This window comes from Bos javanicus, chromosome 16, assembly GCF_032452875.1.
Source record: "Bos javanicus breed banteng chromosome 16, ARS-OSU_banteng_1.0, whole genome shotgun sequence".
Classification (NCBI taxonomy): domain Eukaryota; kingdom Metazoa; phylum Chordata; class Mammalia; order Artiodactyla; family Bovidae; genus Bos; species Bos javanicus.
In genome coordinates this window covers 27,993,595-28,007,548 of record NC_083883.1, presented here as the reverse complement: position 1 = coordinate 28,007,548, position 13,954 = coordinate 27,993,595, and the positions used below count along the sequence as shown (strand labels likewise).

Sequence of the window (13,954 nt, the reverse complement as noted above, 5' to 3'; positions counted from 1 at the left end):
CCAAAAAAAAAAAAAAAAGCAACCATTAAAAGAAGTACTGTGGACTAAAATGCTAACCAAACAAAATACCTTAATGTAAGCCTAACATTTACAGGTTAATTTAGAAATCTACAACTGGGTCATAATTTAACACAATGATAAATGAATCACTATGTTTAGAAATCCTTGCTAAGGATCAATCAAATATTTATTGATAAAACATTTGAAAAAAATTATTTTTTTGTGTTTTGCCCTTTGACTATATGGATTCCTTAGTGGCTCAGTTGGTAAAGAATCTGCCTGCAATGCAGGACACTTGGGTTCGATACCTGGGTTGGGAAAATTCCCTGGAGAAGGAAATGGCAACCCACTCCAGTACTCTTGCCTGGAGAACTCCATGGAGAAGCTGGGCAGGCTGCAGTCCACGGGATTGCAAAGAGTTGGACACTACTGTGCAACTAACTTTTACTTTCACTTGGGTATATCAAGCTCAAGCCTAATGGCTATTAGAATCAGAGAAATGAGATAAATGAAAGAAGTATACATGGACATAAGGACAAGAGACCATGTATTTTTGCTCCAAGATCAGCTCATTTTAACTTTTCAAAAGTTTTGAGACATAATTCACATATAATTCACTTTTCAAGGGTACCATTTAGTCATTTTTAGTATATTCACACTTGTGTACCCATCACTACCATCTCATTGCAGAACATTTTCATCATCATAAAAAGAAAGCCTGTAACCATTATTAACTACTCTCATTATCCAGCCCTTGGCAACAACTAATGTACCGTTTCTATTGATTTGCCTATTCGGGACACTTCAGATAACTGGAATCATAACAGTACGTGTTTTGGGTCTATCTTCTTTCACTTGGCATGTTTTCAAGCTTTATCCATGTAGAAGGATGCCTCAGAGTTCTTCATTCCTTTTTATTGCTGAATATTATTCTATGGACATTCCATAATTGTGATTATCCATTCATCTGTTGCTGGACTCCTGGGTTGTTTCCCCTTTCTGGCTATGATGAATAATGCTGCTGTGAGTATCCGTGTACTTTGTGTAGACATAGCTTCATTTCTCCTGAGTATATACAGCAGTGAAGTGCAGTATACAGCAGTATATGCATATAAGCAGCATATGCCTGCTGCATCATTTGGTAACTCTGTATTTCATTTTTTGAGAAAGTGTTTTGTAAAGTGGCTGCAACATTTCATCATCCCACCAGTAATATGTCAAAGTTCCAATTTGTCCATCTCCCTCCCAACTTTTGTCCTTTCAAATTTTAGCCATCCATCCTGGTGGGTATTCACTGGTATCCCATAGTATTTTGATTTGCAATGCCCTGATGACTAATGATGTTTGGCCTTTAGTACATCTTCTTTGGAGAAATTTCTGTCAAATTCTTTGCCCATTTTCAAATTGGGGTTATTTACCTTTTTATTGTTTATGCCTTAAAAAAAATATTTTGGTTACACCAGGAAAATGTGGGATCTTAATTCCTGGACCAGGGGTGGAACCTGTGCCCCTTGCATTCGAAGTGTGGAATCTTAACCACTGGCCACCAGGGAAGTCCCCCTTTTTATTGCTGAGTAGTAAGAGTTCCTACTATAATCTGGATACAAGTCCCGTAACAGATACACGGGCTGCAGAAGTCTTGTCCCATTCTGTGGCTGTCTTTTTATTTTCTGGATGGTGTCCTTGGAGGCACAGACATTTTAAATTTTGATGAATTCTAGTTTGTCTACCTTTTTCTTTTGTTACTTGTCCTTTTAGTGTTGTATCTAAAGAACCTAATCCAAGTTAATAAAGGTTTATGACTGTTTTCTTCTCAAGGTTTTATAATATAGCACTGACATTCACACTTAAGTCTGTGGTTAATTTTCAGCTAATTTTTGTATATGGTTTGAGGAACGTCTTCAACTTTATTCTTTTGTCCCAGCATCATTTGTTGAAAACACTATTCCTTCCTCATTGAATTTTCCTGGCATTTTTGTTGAAAATCAATTGACAAAAAATGTAAAGGTCGACTTTCCGGACTCTTTTCCATTGATCTGTATGTCTATTTTTATGTTAGCACCAGACTGATTATTGTGGCTAAAGCTTTGAAACTGGGAAATGGTAGTTTTCCAACTTTGTTCTTTTTCAAGATTGTTTTGATTATTCTGAGTTTTTTGCATTTCCATAGGAATTACAGGATCAGTCTGTCAATTTCTATAAAAAGACAGCTAGGATTCTGATAGGGGTTGCTCTGTGTGCTAAGCTGCTTCAGTCACATCTGGCTCTTTGCAACCCCACTGTAGCCTGCCAAGCTCCTCTGTCCATGAGACTCTCCAGGCAAGAATACTGGAGTGGGCTGCCATGCCCTTCTCCAGGTGACCTTCCCGAACCAGGGATCACACCTGTATCTCTTATGTCTCCTGTATTGGTATCCAGGTTCTTTACCACTAGTGCCACCTGGGAAGCCCAGGGGTTGCACTGAATATATATATATATCAATTTGGGGAATAGTGCCATTTTAATAGGCTTCCCAGATGACTCGGTGAGTAAAAAATTTGCAATGAAGGAGACACAGGAGATGCAGATTCAATCCCTGGCCATCTTAAAATGAAATCTTCCAATCCATGATCACAGAATGCCTTTCCGTTTATTTAAGTCTTTAATGTCTTTTAACAGTGCTTTCTGGTTTTTAATAAACAAGTTTTGTACTTCTTTTGTTATATATATATATATTACTATCAATGCTACTGTAAATGGAATTGTCTCCATTTTTGGATTGTTTATCGCTAGTGCAGAGCATTATACAATTGATTTTTGTATACTAGTCTTTTATCTAGTATCCTTGCTGAACTTGTTTTTAGCTCTGATAACTAATCAGTGTATTTTATATATAATATCATGTGTATACAAGATGATGTTATCTGTGAATAGAATTTTATTTCTTCCTTTCAATCTGGATGCCTTTAATTTCATTTTCTTGCCTAAATGCCCTGGCTCAAACTAAAATGTTGAACAGATATGGCCAGTGTGAACAAACCATAGTAAAATCATTTATTGTGATCTGTGTATACTTTGCTACAAAAACCTGGAAACCATTTAACATGTAAACCCTTACTTAGATTAAAACATAATAATAATAATCAAGAAACAAATAAAATCCCCAGTTGTAGAATTACTGCCACTGCTAACCATAACATACCTTGGGAGTTGTGCTTTAACTTGTTTCTGACATAGATTATGGTACCTTTCCACCTTTAGAAATCCCTGATTCAACATTCTCTGGCAGACCAAGTCCATTCTTTTACAAACCTATGGGAAGACAGAATGAGAAAGAATTTTAAAAGTAAAAACTTCAGAAAATGTCTGTGGTAACCTAAATATAGAGGAAATCTAAAAAGGGGATATATACGTATATATACAACTAATTCACTTTGCTGTGCAGCAGAAACTAATACAACATTGTTAAGCAACTATACTCCAATGAAAATTAATAAAGGGACTTCCCTGGTAATCCAGTTGTTAAGACTCCATCCATGCTTCCAATGTAAGGTGTGTGGGTACAACCCTTGGTCAAGGAACTAAGATCTCAGATGCTGTATGGTGCAGCCAAAAAAGTATATAAAAATTAATTAAAAACAAATTGATAACAATTAACTTAGACTCATTAACTGATGGTTCAAAGTTCTCTGTGCTAGAATCGTTCTCCAGTTTGCTATCTGAATCTTTAAATCGGTATATGTGAATTCCTCACTGTAACCTGCAATACTACATTTAAAAATTAATATTGTATGTAAGCAAGGAATAATTTACTCTTTTTTAAAAAAGAGAATATATATGTTTCCTTGTTTATTTATATATTTGACTTTTTCTTGGTTGTGCGACATGGCTTGCAGGATCTTAGTTCCCTGACCAGGGATCAAACGCGTGGCTCATGCAGTGGAAGCTCAGAGCCCCACTTGATTCTGCACTTTAGGTATCTGCTGAAATGTTCTGAATGTATCCCCACTATTATGGTCAAAGTCTATAATTCTGAAGATCATTAAAACAAAATATTTGAAGGCTTTTAATGGTGTGAAACAAGAAAATTCTTCTCTGGCCAAAAATACATATTCAAACTTGAGTCTAACCCCTCACAAAGTTTTTATCATTACCAGAATGAAAGTTTTAAATCATTTCTTCTAGTGGCTTGGATGAAGTATGACAGTTTATAATGGCCAAAGCCTCTACTAGATGCTGTCATATCCTTCAAAATATTTTAACATGTATAGCAGACACTTAACTTTAAAAATGGTATCTTTATACAATAAAAGCATAGGATCTGAAGTCAGAACACCTAAATTTGAGTCCAGCCATTTTATGTCCTTGGGCAAGTCAGTTTCTTTTTGAAAGCCTGAATCAGACATCTGTAAAATATGGATAGTACCTCATACACAGGGATATCATTAGGATTAAAAGAAATAGACATTAAATTACGGTAAACTATAAATTGCTATATAAAAATTGTTTAAACAATTTTGTTAACAATTTTAACTTTACCACTAATTTGAAAACTTTGCTTTATATACTTAGTTCTTATATTTCTGAAATATCCCAGTATCTTTCTTATCTTAATGAAACCTACTACACAAAATACGTTTGTTGTTTGTTTCCTGAGTATTTTGCATTGACTCAGAGGTATCAACCTGGACCTCAATTCTCACTATATACGTGTGGATGTTGAAAGCACAATGCTGAGATAAAATTGAGATAAATCTACATCAAGGCTAAGTCAATTAGGCAAGGGCTGTCTTAACGCTTCTTTCTATCTCTCACAGAACCCAAATACAAATGTTTGAAAAATACTTGCTAAAACCAAATACTGATGAAACTCAAAAGTAGCTTTCTTCTGAGATTATACAGACAAAAATTCCGGTAAACTGGGCTGAGCTGATAGAGGTTTTGATACCCTAATACTAAATACTAGCCATTCCCTACATAACAGTACGCCAGATGAAAGGTATGAAGGTAAACAGTTCTTTTCAATTTCAAAGTAGATGAAAACATAATAAAGTACTGATACTTTACTGATAAATCATATTTTAAAATACAGTGGAATCTATTTCTAGCTGAATAAGTTATAAACATTTGTTCAGTGTCTATATTGAAAAAATAATAAACCCAATATGTACTGATATAAATGTTTCTAAAACAAAATATTTAATGAGTACATCTACAAATCTCTTTAATTTAGTTTAGATCTAGTAGTTTAATAGAAATAAGTGAATTTTCATATCTGCTTCTTTTGCATTAATCTACTGAGGTATTCTTACCTAAGAAAATTCTAGAAAACACAATATACAAGTGCACATTTCATTAGCTGTATGATGGTACCATCACATATCACAGAACTACTGGAAAACTCCACTGGACCTTTGTGAAAGAATGAGAGTAAAAAATGCAAACAATACCTTAGTACAGTAATGAAAATATTTTAGATTATATAGACTCCCTGAGTCTTGGGAATCCTTCTGGTAAACCTGGTCTGCATTTGAGAACCACATTGCCATAAACAATGGTACTGAACTTTGTGTGAGGAAAAAAGAAACTTTTATCATGTTATTGGAGGAAGAAAAAGAAAGTATGTCTTTGTGTGTGTGATGGGGGGATATAAAGCTGGCTAAATTCTAATCTGTCATAGAAGAAAGTCAGTTCAGTCACTCAGTTGTGTCTGAAAGTCAACAGACATTATCAAGTAGGAAAAAAAAAAAAACCCCACCCAAAGACTTCAAAATGAACTCTGAGGAATAAAAATTGGGGATTTCATTGTTGTTAAAACTATTTAATGTGAGGCATCCCCTAACACGACTTTGTAGAAAAATACTCTTTTGTTCTGTGGACTCTATAACCTCTCTGATAATTTCTGAGTTCAATAATGGAACTAAATCCACTGTGGTAATGATTTCCTAATTTTTTTTAAGTCAAATCATTATTCTGTACATCTTAAACTTATACAGTGCCATCTCTATAAAACTGAAAAAAAATGTTTATTTACAAAGTAAAAAACTAAGTCAGGAGGCTCAATCATAAAGAATCCGCTTGCAATGCATCAGGCACATGAGCAGCAGGTTCAATCCCTGGGTTGGGAAGATTTCCTGGAGGAGGGCATGACAACCCACTCTAGTATTCTTGTTTGGAGGATCCCATGGACAGCGGAGCCTGGAAGGCTACAGTCCATAGTGCTGCACAGAGTAGGACATGACTGAAGTGACTTAGCACACAACACACTGCTGTAATAACTTCCAAGGTACTTTCTAAATTATTTCATTATTCTAAAACTTTGCTGCACTAAATCTAGCTAAATACTCAATTTAGAAATCTTTTAATGATCTAGAAATGCAATGGAATGAGTACTGACTCGTACGAGCATACAATTGGCTAAGTAATTTGTGATAAATAAATAACCAGGTAAGGTCAACCAAGGAAGACTTAACGTGATCCTAGGCTTTAAAAGAAGAAAGGACAGGACTGCTAAGTTAATGCTGATGGGACAAAGGCACAAAGCCTGGAATGAATAAACCATTAGCAAACTACTTCCGAAGACAGATCAGATACGCAAGCAAGGCTGAGAAGAGTAAAAGCTCCCATGTTTTGATCAGGAAAATCAGACAGTAATGAGAAATAAATTGAAAAGGAAAAAGAGCATCTATTTTGGGAGAGACCTGGTATTGGGACAGTTGACTGGTCATTTTCCATAAGCAACTATACTGTTACAACTAAAGATAAGGTTCTGGAGATCTCACACGAAGATAGCTGAAACCACCGCAGATGAATCCCAAATAAAGAGGTAAAAGACAAGAAAAAAGATTTATCTTTTTAGAGTCTTAACTGATCATTCTAATTAAAAGCTGGCAAAAAGATCAGAAAATATACATCTGAAACAAATACTGTAAATCATACTTCAACTAAAAAAAATTAGAAAATAGGAGGTAACAAAAGCAAACTAGAATAGCACCACAAAAACCAAAAAGATCTGAAGCATTAGTTGATATTATAAGAACAGTATTTAATGTAATATTCTTCCTTTCATAAATGTTTTATAAGCACTGACTGACCAGTAAAATAAAAACAAAGACACCATAGAGCATATGAATTCAGAAGAAAGCAAAGTGACCTCTGAAAAAACAGAAATATATTAATTGTCCCCAAGGTGAGCAGTATAATTATAACTGCTATCAATGCATATTAACTTGCAAAACAAAATTACCTTATTTAAGTGTAGCTCGAAATTTGGGGTTACTTTAATTATTTCCCAAGATTACAGAAAAGAAATATCATTTCCCCAATTAAAACAAAACAAAAATCCTAGCAGTTCGGCAATTTACTCAGGACAGAAAAATTCTAGAATCTAACATACAAAGATGATGACTATGTCAAAAACGATCAATGTATTTAGAGATTAGGAAAATACATACTATATAAACAAAAGGTAACTAATGGAATAAGTATACAATAGAGACATTTAACTTGCCCCTCTGTTATTTGCTATTCTAGTATGAAGAACAGATTTGTTTTGTTAATTATTTCAAGATTTAAAATGCCATGTTTATTTTTTTCTCAAATGAACTGAACAGTCAATGCATGCGTGCTAAGTCGCTTCAGTCGTGTCCGACTCTTTGTGACCCCACGGACTGCAGCCCACCAGGCTCCTCTGTCCATGGGATTCTCCAGGCAAGAGTATTGGAGTGGGTTTGCCATGCCCTCCTCCAGCGGATCTTCCTGCCCAGGAATCAAAGCTGCGTCTCTTATGTCTCCTGCATTGGCATGAGGGTTCTTCACCACCAGTGCCACCGGGAAAGCCAATAGTTTCCCCCAATTAATGAGGAAGCTATTATCAAAGATTAGGCTGCTTAGACCCTTGACCTGAAAGGGACAGACGACACCAGAATCTACCCTTTCTTTATACAATGAGAAAACTGAGGCCTTAGGAACTTACATAACTTATTCAAGGTCATCCAATCATTAAGGGCAAAAAGTGAAATTAAGAATTTGGGTCTTCCAGCAAATAGTGATTCACACACACACACACACACGTATCATTCTAATATGGACTTTAATATGGTTTACTCTCAGTTTCCTCATTTTTTCATACTGGCTACACATTTCAAGGGTTAGCAAAGTGCCTAGGATGGCACCTCAATAAAAACCAAGCTATGTTGGGGGCGGGGAGGGGAGGGAACAATCCAGGTCTTTTGATCTGTGTATTCCCTCCCCTAATTTTGTTTATTTATTTTTGGCTGTGCTAGGTTGCACCAGCTTTTCTCCAGTTGCAGCAAGCAGGGGCTACTCTCTTGCTGGGGAGCATGGGCTTCAGGGTGCTTGGACTTCAGTAGGTGCAGTTCCTGGGCTCTAGAGCACAGGCTCAGTAGTTGTGGTGCAAGGGCTTAGCTGCTCCGAGGCATGTGGGATCTTTCTGGACTAGGGGTTGAACCTGTGTCTCCTGCACTAGCGGGCGGATTTTCTACCACTGAGCCACCAGGGAAGCCCTGATTTGTGTCTTGTTAAATTTAGTGATCAGTAGCTATGTAGACTGAAATGTTTATCCTAATTATTCTCAATTGATTAGGGTCTCTAACACTCTACTGCTATAGAAACTGTTGGCACGAGTCTAGAAAGCAGGACTTCAGTGGGTGGGGTGTTTTCGCCACACCACTAAAGTTTTGCGATGGAGCTAAACCAAGATCTTCCTATAATCCTCTCAATCAGACAAATCTTCTGTGCAGAATATTTGACAGCCATCTGGGCTGGATTCTTTAGAAAGTCATGAAAGAATGAAAACAGTGAAAAGGTGGGAGAAATGTTCCAGATTAAAGAGACTAATGCTTTATTAGATTTAAGAACCTTAACTACCTCCCCAACCCCTCTCCAAGCTATCAAAACACATTTTGGTGACAACTGAGAAACCTGAATATAAAATGTAATATTAAATACCTTGGAAGTGATGATATTGTGATTATACAGAAGTATTTTAGGGGTAAAATGTCATTGTATTTGCACCTTACTTTCATATGGTGAATGAGCGTACAAGATAAAGTAAATGTGGCAAAAAGTTAATGACAGGTACATGCATGCTCAGCCATGTCCAACTCTATGTGATCCCATGGACAGAGGTGATAAAATCATTTAAAAAATGAACAATGAATGAGCCAGTCCTATACAACTTCCCATCTCTTTCACAAGAACACTTTAATCTTTTATGAGAAAAAATTCTATCTTCTTGGTATTGACCATTTAAGATATAATACTATATACAGAGACAGAGAGTTAATTCTCAATTGTCTGTTGGTAAAATTACAACAAATTAAAAATCCCCTGTGTGTCCCTCCTAAATATGCACTTGGCAAGAAAATATAAATTTAATGTTAGCCTGAATAAAACAATTAGGATAATTACATATCTTTTTTTTTTTTCCTACTGGGAATGTTCTTCCATTTTTACTGACTGGATAAAAATTCATGACACTGAGGAAGCCTCTGCTGATTAACCTCAACACTCTTGTATTTCCTACTCTGCATTTGTTATCCTGATTCTTTGTAAATGTGCTCAAGGAAGGCGTGTACATTCTGTCTCAGTGATGATATTGTAGACAGGGTTACTGATCAGACACCTTTGAGAATCTGCCGGAGTGAAGTATTCCCAAAATATAATTTCTTACCTATACTTAAGAACTTGTTAATAAAATAAATAACCTGATGATGACATGGTAGGGGAGAAAACCCCCAGCAGTATAGACAGTGTATTTTCTATAATACAGCGATACAAGCAATGGTTCTCAAACTGTGGTTGAAGGACCCTTGGGGTTCCCAAGATCCTTTCAAGAGTTTCTGAAGCTAAATCATTTTCATAAAACCAAGATATTATTTGCCATTTTCATGCTATTCTCTCATAAGACACAGCAGAACGTGTGTGGCAACATGACATGTGATGACAGCTAATGGAATTATGCACTGTGCATTCTTGTGTATTTTAGAATTTTCAAAGGTAAGCAAATTGGGTCCTCAACAACTTTTAAGAATGTAAAGGTGTCCTGAGACAAAATTGAGAACTACTGATATAGAGAAAGAGATATAAGGAAGACATCTTGCCTACTTAAAAAAAAAAAAAAGGTAATACTTTCCCATTTTCCTTCATATTTTCTACCTGTCAACTCTCTCTACAACTGAACTTTTCAAACACATTTGAAGAAAAGATGTGAAAGGAACTATAAATGAGTAATAGACTTAACCAGCTAGAGTGCACCAGAGAAATATCCTGGGACAAAAACACAGATTTACATATTTTGCTGTCAAATGGAAAATTTCATTCCAGATAACTAGCATGACACTTGAATTGAACTTTTAATCAAATCTGTCCTGAACCACTAATAGGATTCCATTAAATTTACAGGAGCTCCACTAGAACCACAGAGGAAAAATCTATAGGATCTCTTTATAAAAGTGGCAGTCCACTGGGCTGCCAGGGAATTCCCTAAGACAACTTTTAAAAAGCCTTGCATACTTTTTTTTTTCAGTGAGAATTCTGTACTCACAAGTCAACGTTATATGTTCCAACTTGGCTGTGATGTGCTCTGCAACTAGGTGCAGGACCTTCCTTAACCTTTCCCACTTGTTTCAAAAACTCTCCTACCTGTGAAGGGGGCCTTATGTGACAGACTAATGCTGCATCAGCACAAATTTATGTGATTTACTGCAAAACAACTCAAAGTACACATTTTGTCATTTCAAAAAGTATCTTCATCCAAATAATTTTAAATATATTAGAGAAGTTAAATATTTAAAGAACTATTTTTATGTAACCAGGATTTCCAAGTTCCAGGTACATTTTGGGAGCAGTAGTCAACGGCAGAAAAAAAACAAAACAAAATCCAGTTCAATAAGGGATCTGGACATTCCTTTGGAAATAACCAGACTGGAGAGTCAAATTTCAATTATTCATGGCGAGAGGAAGCAAAGATAATTGGAAAATGTTATTTTAGCAACTTGGGGCGAACTGTATAAAGAAAATATAGAGCAGTAAGTACATGGACCCTGCACCTGTCCTCTAATTTAGGTGTGAACAATAGTTATGACTGAGGCCCTAATGTGTGTGCTAAGTCGTGTCTGACTCTTTGCTACCCTTTAGACTGTAGCCCGCCAGGCTCTTCTGTCCATGGGATTTTTTGGGCAAGAACACTGGAGTGGTTGCTATTTCCTCCTCCAGGAGATGGTCCATGACCCAGGGATTGAACCTGAGTCTCTTGTGTCTCCTGCATTGCAGGTGGATTCTGTACCACTGAGCCATCTGGGAAGCCCAAGGTTCCAACAGGGCAAGTAAGCTGAAGGAAGAAAAAAAGAAGCACCTGACAAATACATAAACCAGCTCATTAACTACTGAATGGTTGACATTTCACTTTATGGAAACTAATTCTGTTCTTAATTAATACCACTCTTTTCTAAGTACACCCAACCTTAACTCTACTCAAAAATACACTTGACAATAAAAAAAAACTATGTAATTTATATGCCAGTTAGCAGCATACACTCGGGTATTGATTTTCTCGCAAACAGTCTGTTAGGTACAAACGGTCCCTTACATTAGGAAAGGCTTTACATACTACGCACTACCGCTAGACTGCCAATTTCACTAATGACCATAATTAAATTAATGCTGACACCTAGTGGCAAGAATCTTTCATGTTACTTGAATTGCACCTTATGACATATGAACCAAAGAATTTAAAACCAAAGACACTTCCAAATCGCCACAAAAGGTTACCCACTTAAATCTAAGAATTATCCATTAATCTCAAGTAAAGAAAGGACTAAGAAATAGTTCCTCATTACTAAAACAGAGAAAAAAACCATCTTTAAGAAGTAAAACTGGGAGCTGAATCTTTTTAGGGGGGTGGTAAGGGACTCCTTATGATAAAAATCTCTGAAACTACAAATTTGTATCTTTAAAATACCAGAATAGATAACTGCTTAAAAATAAGAATGCAGCTGAGTATTTCACTTGAAAGAGATGTCATTTACTAATAAACTGTGGGATGTGTTTTTAACTCTGTCCCCTAGGATAGGCTGGTTTTCTCCCCTTTAAGAATGTTTTTAATTTTTAAAGAAGTAAATTGACCAACAAATGAACACCACCCCACCCCACCCCCACACACAGTTTTTCTCAATACTTATAAAGAAGAAGGTGAACATTCCAAGCTTTACAAAGGCATTGTCTGGCTGAAAGGCTCAATTCAAATGTCATGTCCAATTTCCAGGCAACAGGAATGTATATCATGAATTCTGATCAAGTATCATTCTTTATCAAAAATCGAAGCAATAGTCAGGATTCTACAAGAAATTCTAGGATAAAATGTTTTGGAAATTCAATCATTTAAGGGACAATCATTTTTAAATATTACTTTTCAAATGAATTTTTCTATCCTGCAGACTGGCATGGTTGATTGTGCTGTGTTGACAAGAAAATAAACGGTTCACCAGCTTGAATATTTAAGAGCCTCCTTTAAAAAATATGCTTGCATCTCAAAAATACAATTATAATCAATTTTAAATTGAAGGTGTAAATCTAAAATAGGGTTTATTGATTATTAAGAAAACGCTATACACAGCACATTCAGATATGTCTTTGTCCTCTTAAAAAACAACCCCGACCACATATTTAGCTTCTACACAGAAACGGTTTGTAATCATTTCAAAATGTCCACCTCCTTCAATTTCCTTCCCACTTAAAGATAAATTCACTGAGGAAGCAAAATAACTGACTGACTGAACTAAGACAGTCATTGAACCTTCAGTGAAGCCTCTGGGATGAAGAAAATCCCAAAGGCAAATTCATTTATTTTCATTAATCATGGACAGAATAACTGTGATTTTAAGGTATAAAACGTCTCCTAAAGCTGGCGAGTGGGCGTAAATCACTAGTTAGAAAATGAAATGCAGGAGAGGAAAAAACCTTCTCAAGGGGCAAGGTGCTTCACGATGGGGTGGCAAGTGTCAGGGGTGAGGGAAAGCCCGATAGTCACTTCTCAGGATTGCCTTCATTGGTCAACCAAGGCGCTGGGGTTGAGGTTACCAAAACGACTTTGAATTCCTCCAAACCTCTACTGGCTTTTGGGAGGACTGACCGATCCTACTTTATCTTTTGCAACAAGGAAACTTGGGTGGTAGGGGGAACAATACGTTATTCTCACAGACAAACCAAACCTAGCCGGGATAATCTCGCCTACTTCGGAGTGCTCGCCTCCAACTCCAGCCTGGGGTTGGAAGGTGATACACAAAAGGCAGGTGGTGAGACCCCTCCGGCGTCCACGCTCAGGCCGGACAGAGGTTGGAAGCCCAGCTCTTGCTGCCTCCGCCCGTGGCCCCGCTTCCGGATCGGGGGCACAGAGCCCCCGAGCCCCACAGACCCTCAAAGCCAAGTTCCTGAAAGCAGTCGCCCCCACTCTCCAAGCAAAGGCGGAATCTGGACAAGCCCCGCGGGCCAGCCCCAAGAGAGACTATGGGGCGGGAGGGGTGCGCTTGGTGCTTTAGCTGCAGCTGCAGCTCGCCAGGGGCTCCCTCCCCGGGGAACGCTCTTCCCTTTCGGGCCCTCCCCAGACCTCGGCTCTCGGAGAGGGCGGCAAGGGTCCCCAGGGGGCCTCACCAGACGGAGCTGGCTAATTTCGTCGTAGGACATAAAGCTGAGGATGTTCTCGATGGCTACGATGGGCAGCGCCACCAGCGTGTTGTTTTGAGGCAGCTGGTCCGGAGCCAGCGCCGGGGCTGGGGGCGCCTGGGACCCCGGCTGCGGGGGCTGGGGCGGGGGAGGTGGGGGCAGTCGCTGGGTAGAGGCGATGGCCGAAGGGGAGCCGCCGTCGCCGTGACCACCGCCTCCTTCCTCAGCCATCCGCTCCTCCGACGCTGCCGCCATCTTGGGGGTTTGATTCCTTCCCCCCTCTGCAAGTGGA

The 13,954-nt window shown here is 37.8% G+C and overlaps 1 protein-coding gene across 1 annotated transcript in view; it reads right to left on the bottom strand.

Annotated features, from left to right (window-relative positions):
- The window catches only part of FBXO28 (F-box protein 28), a 27,927-nt gene extending 13,973 nt beyond the window's left edge, over positions 1-13,954 (bottom strand). The window contains exons 1-2 of the mRNA XM_061382323.1: positions 13,651-13,954; positions 3,182-3,291 (exon numbers count right to left, since the gene is read on the bottom strand). Coding sequence (XP_061238307.1) covers positions 3,182-3,291; positions 13,651-13,917 — 377 coding nt within the window. The 5' untranslated portion in view covers positions 13,918-13,954. The remainder of the gene's footprint in view (positions 1-3,181; positions 3,292-13,650) is intronic.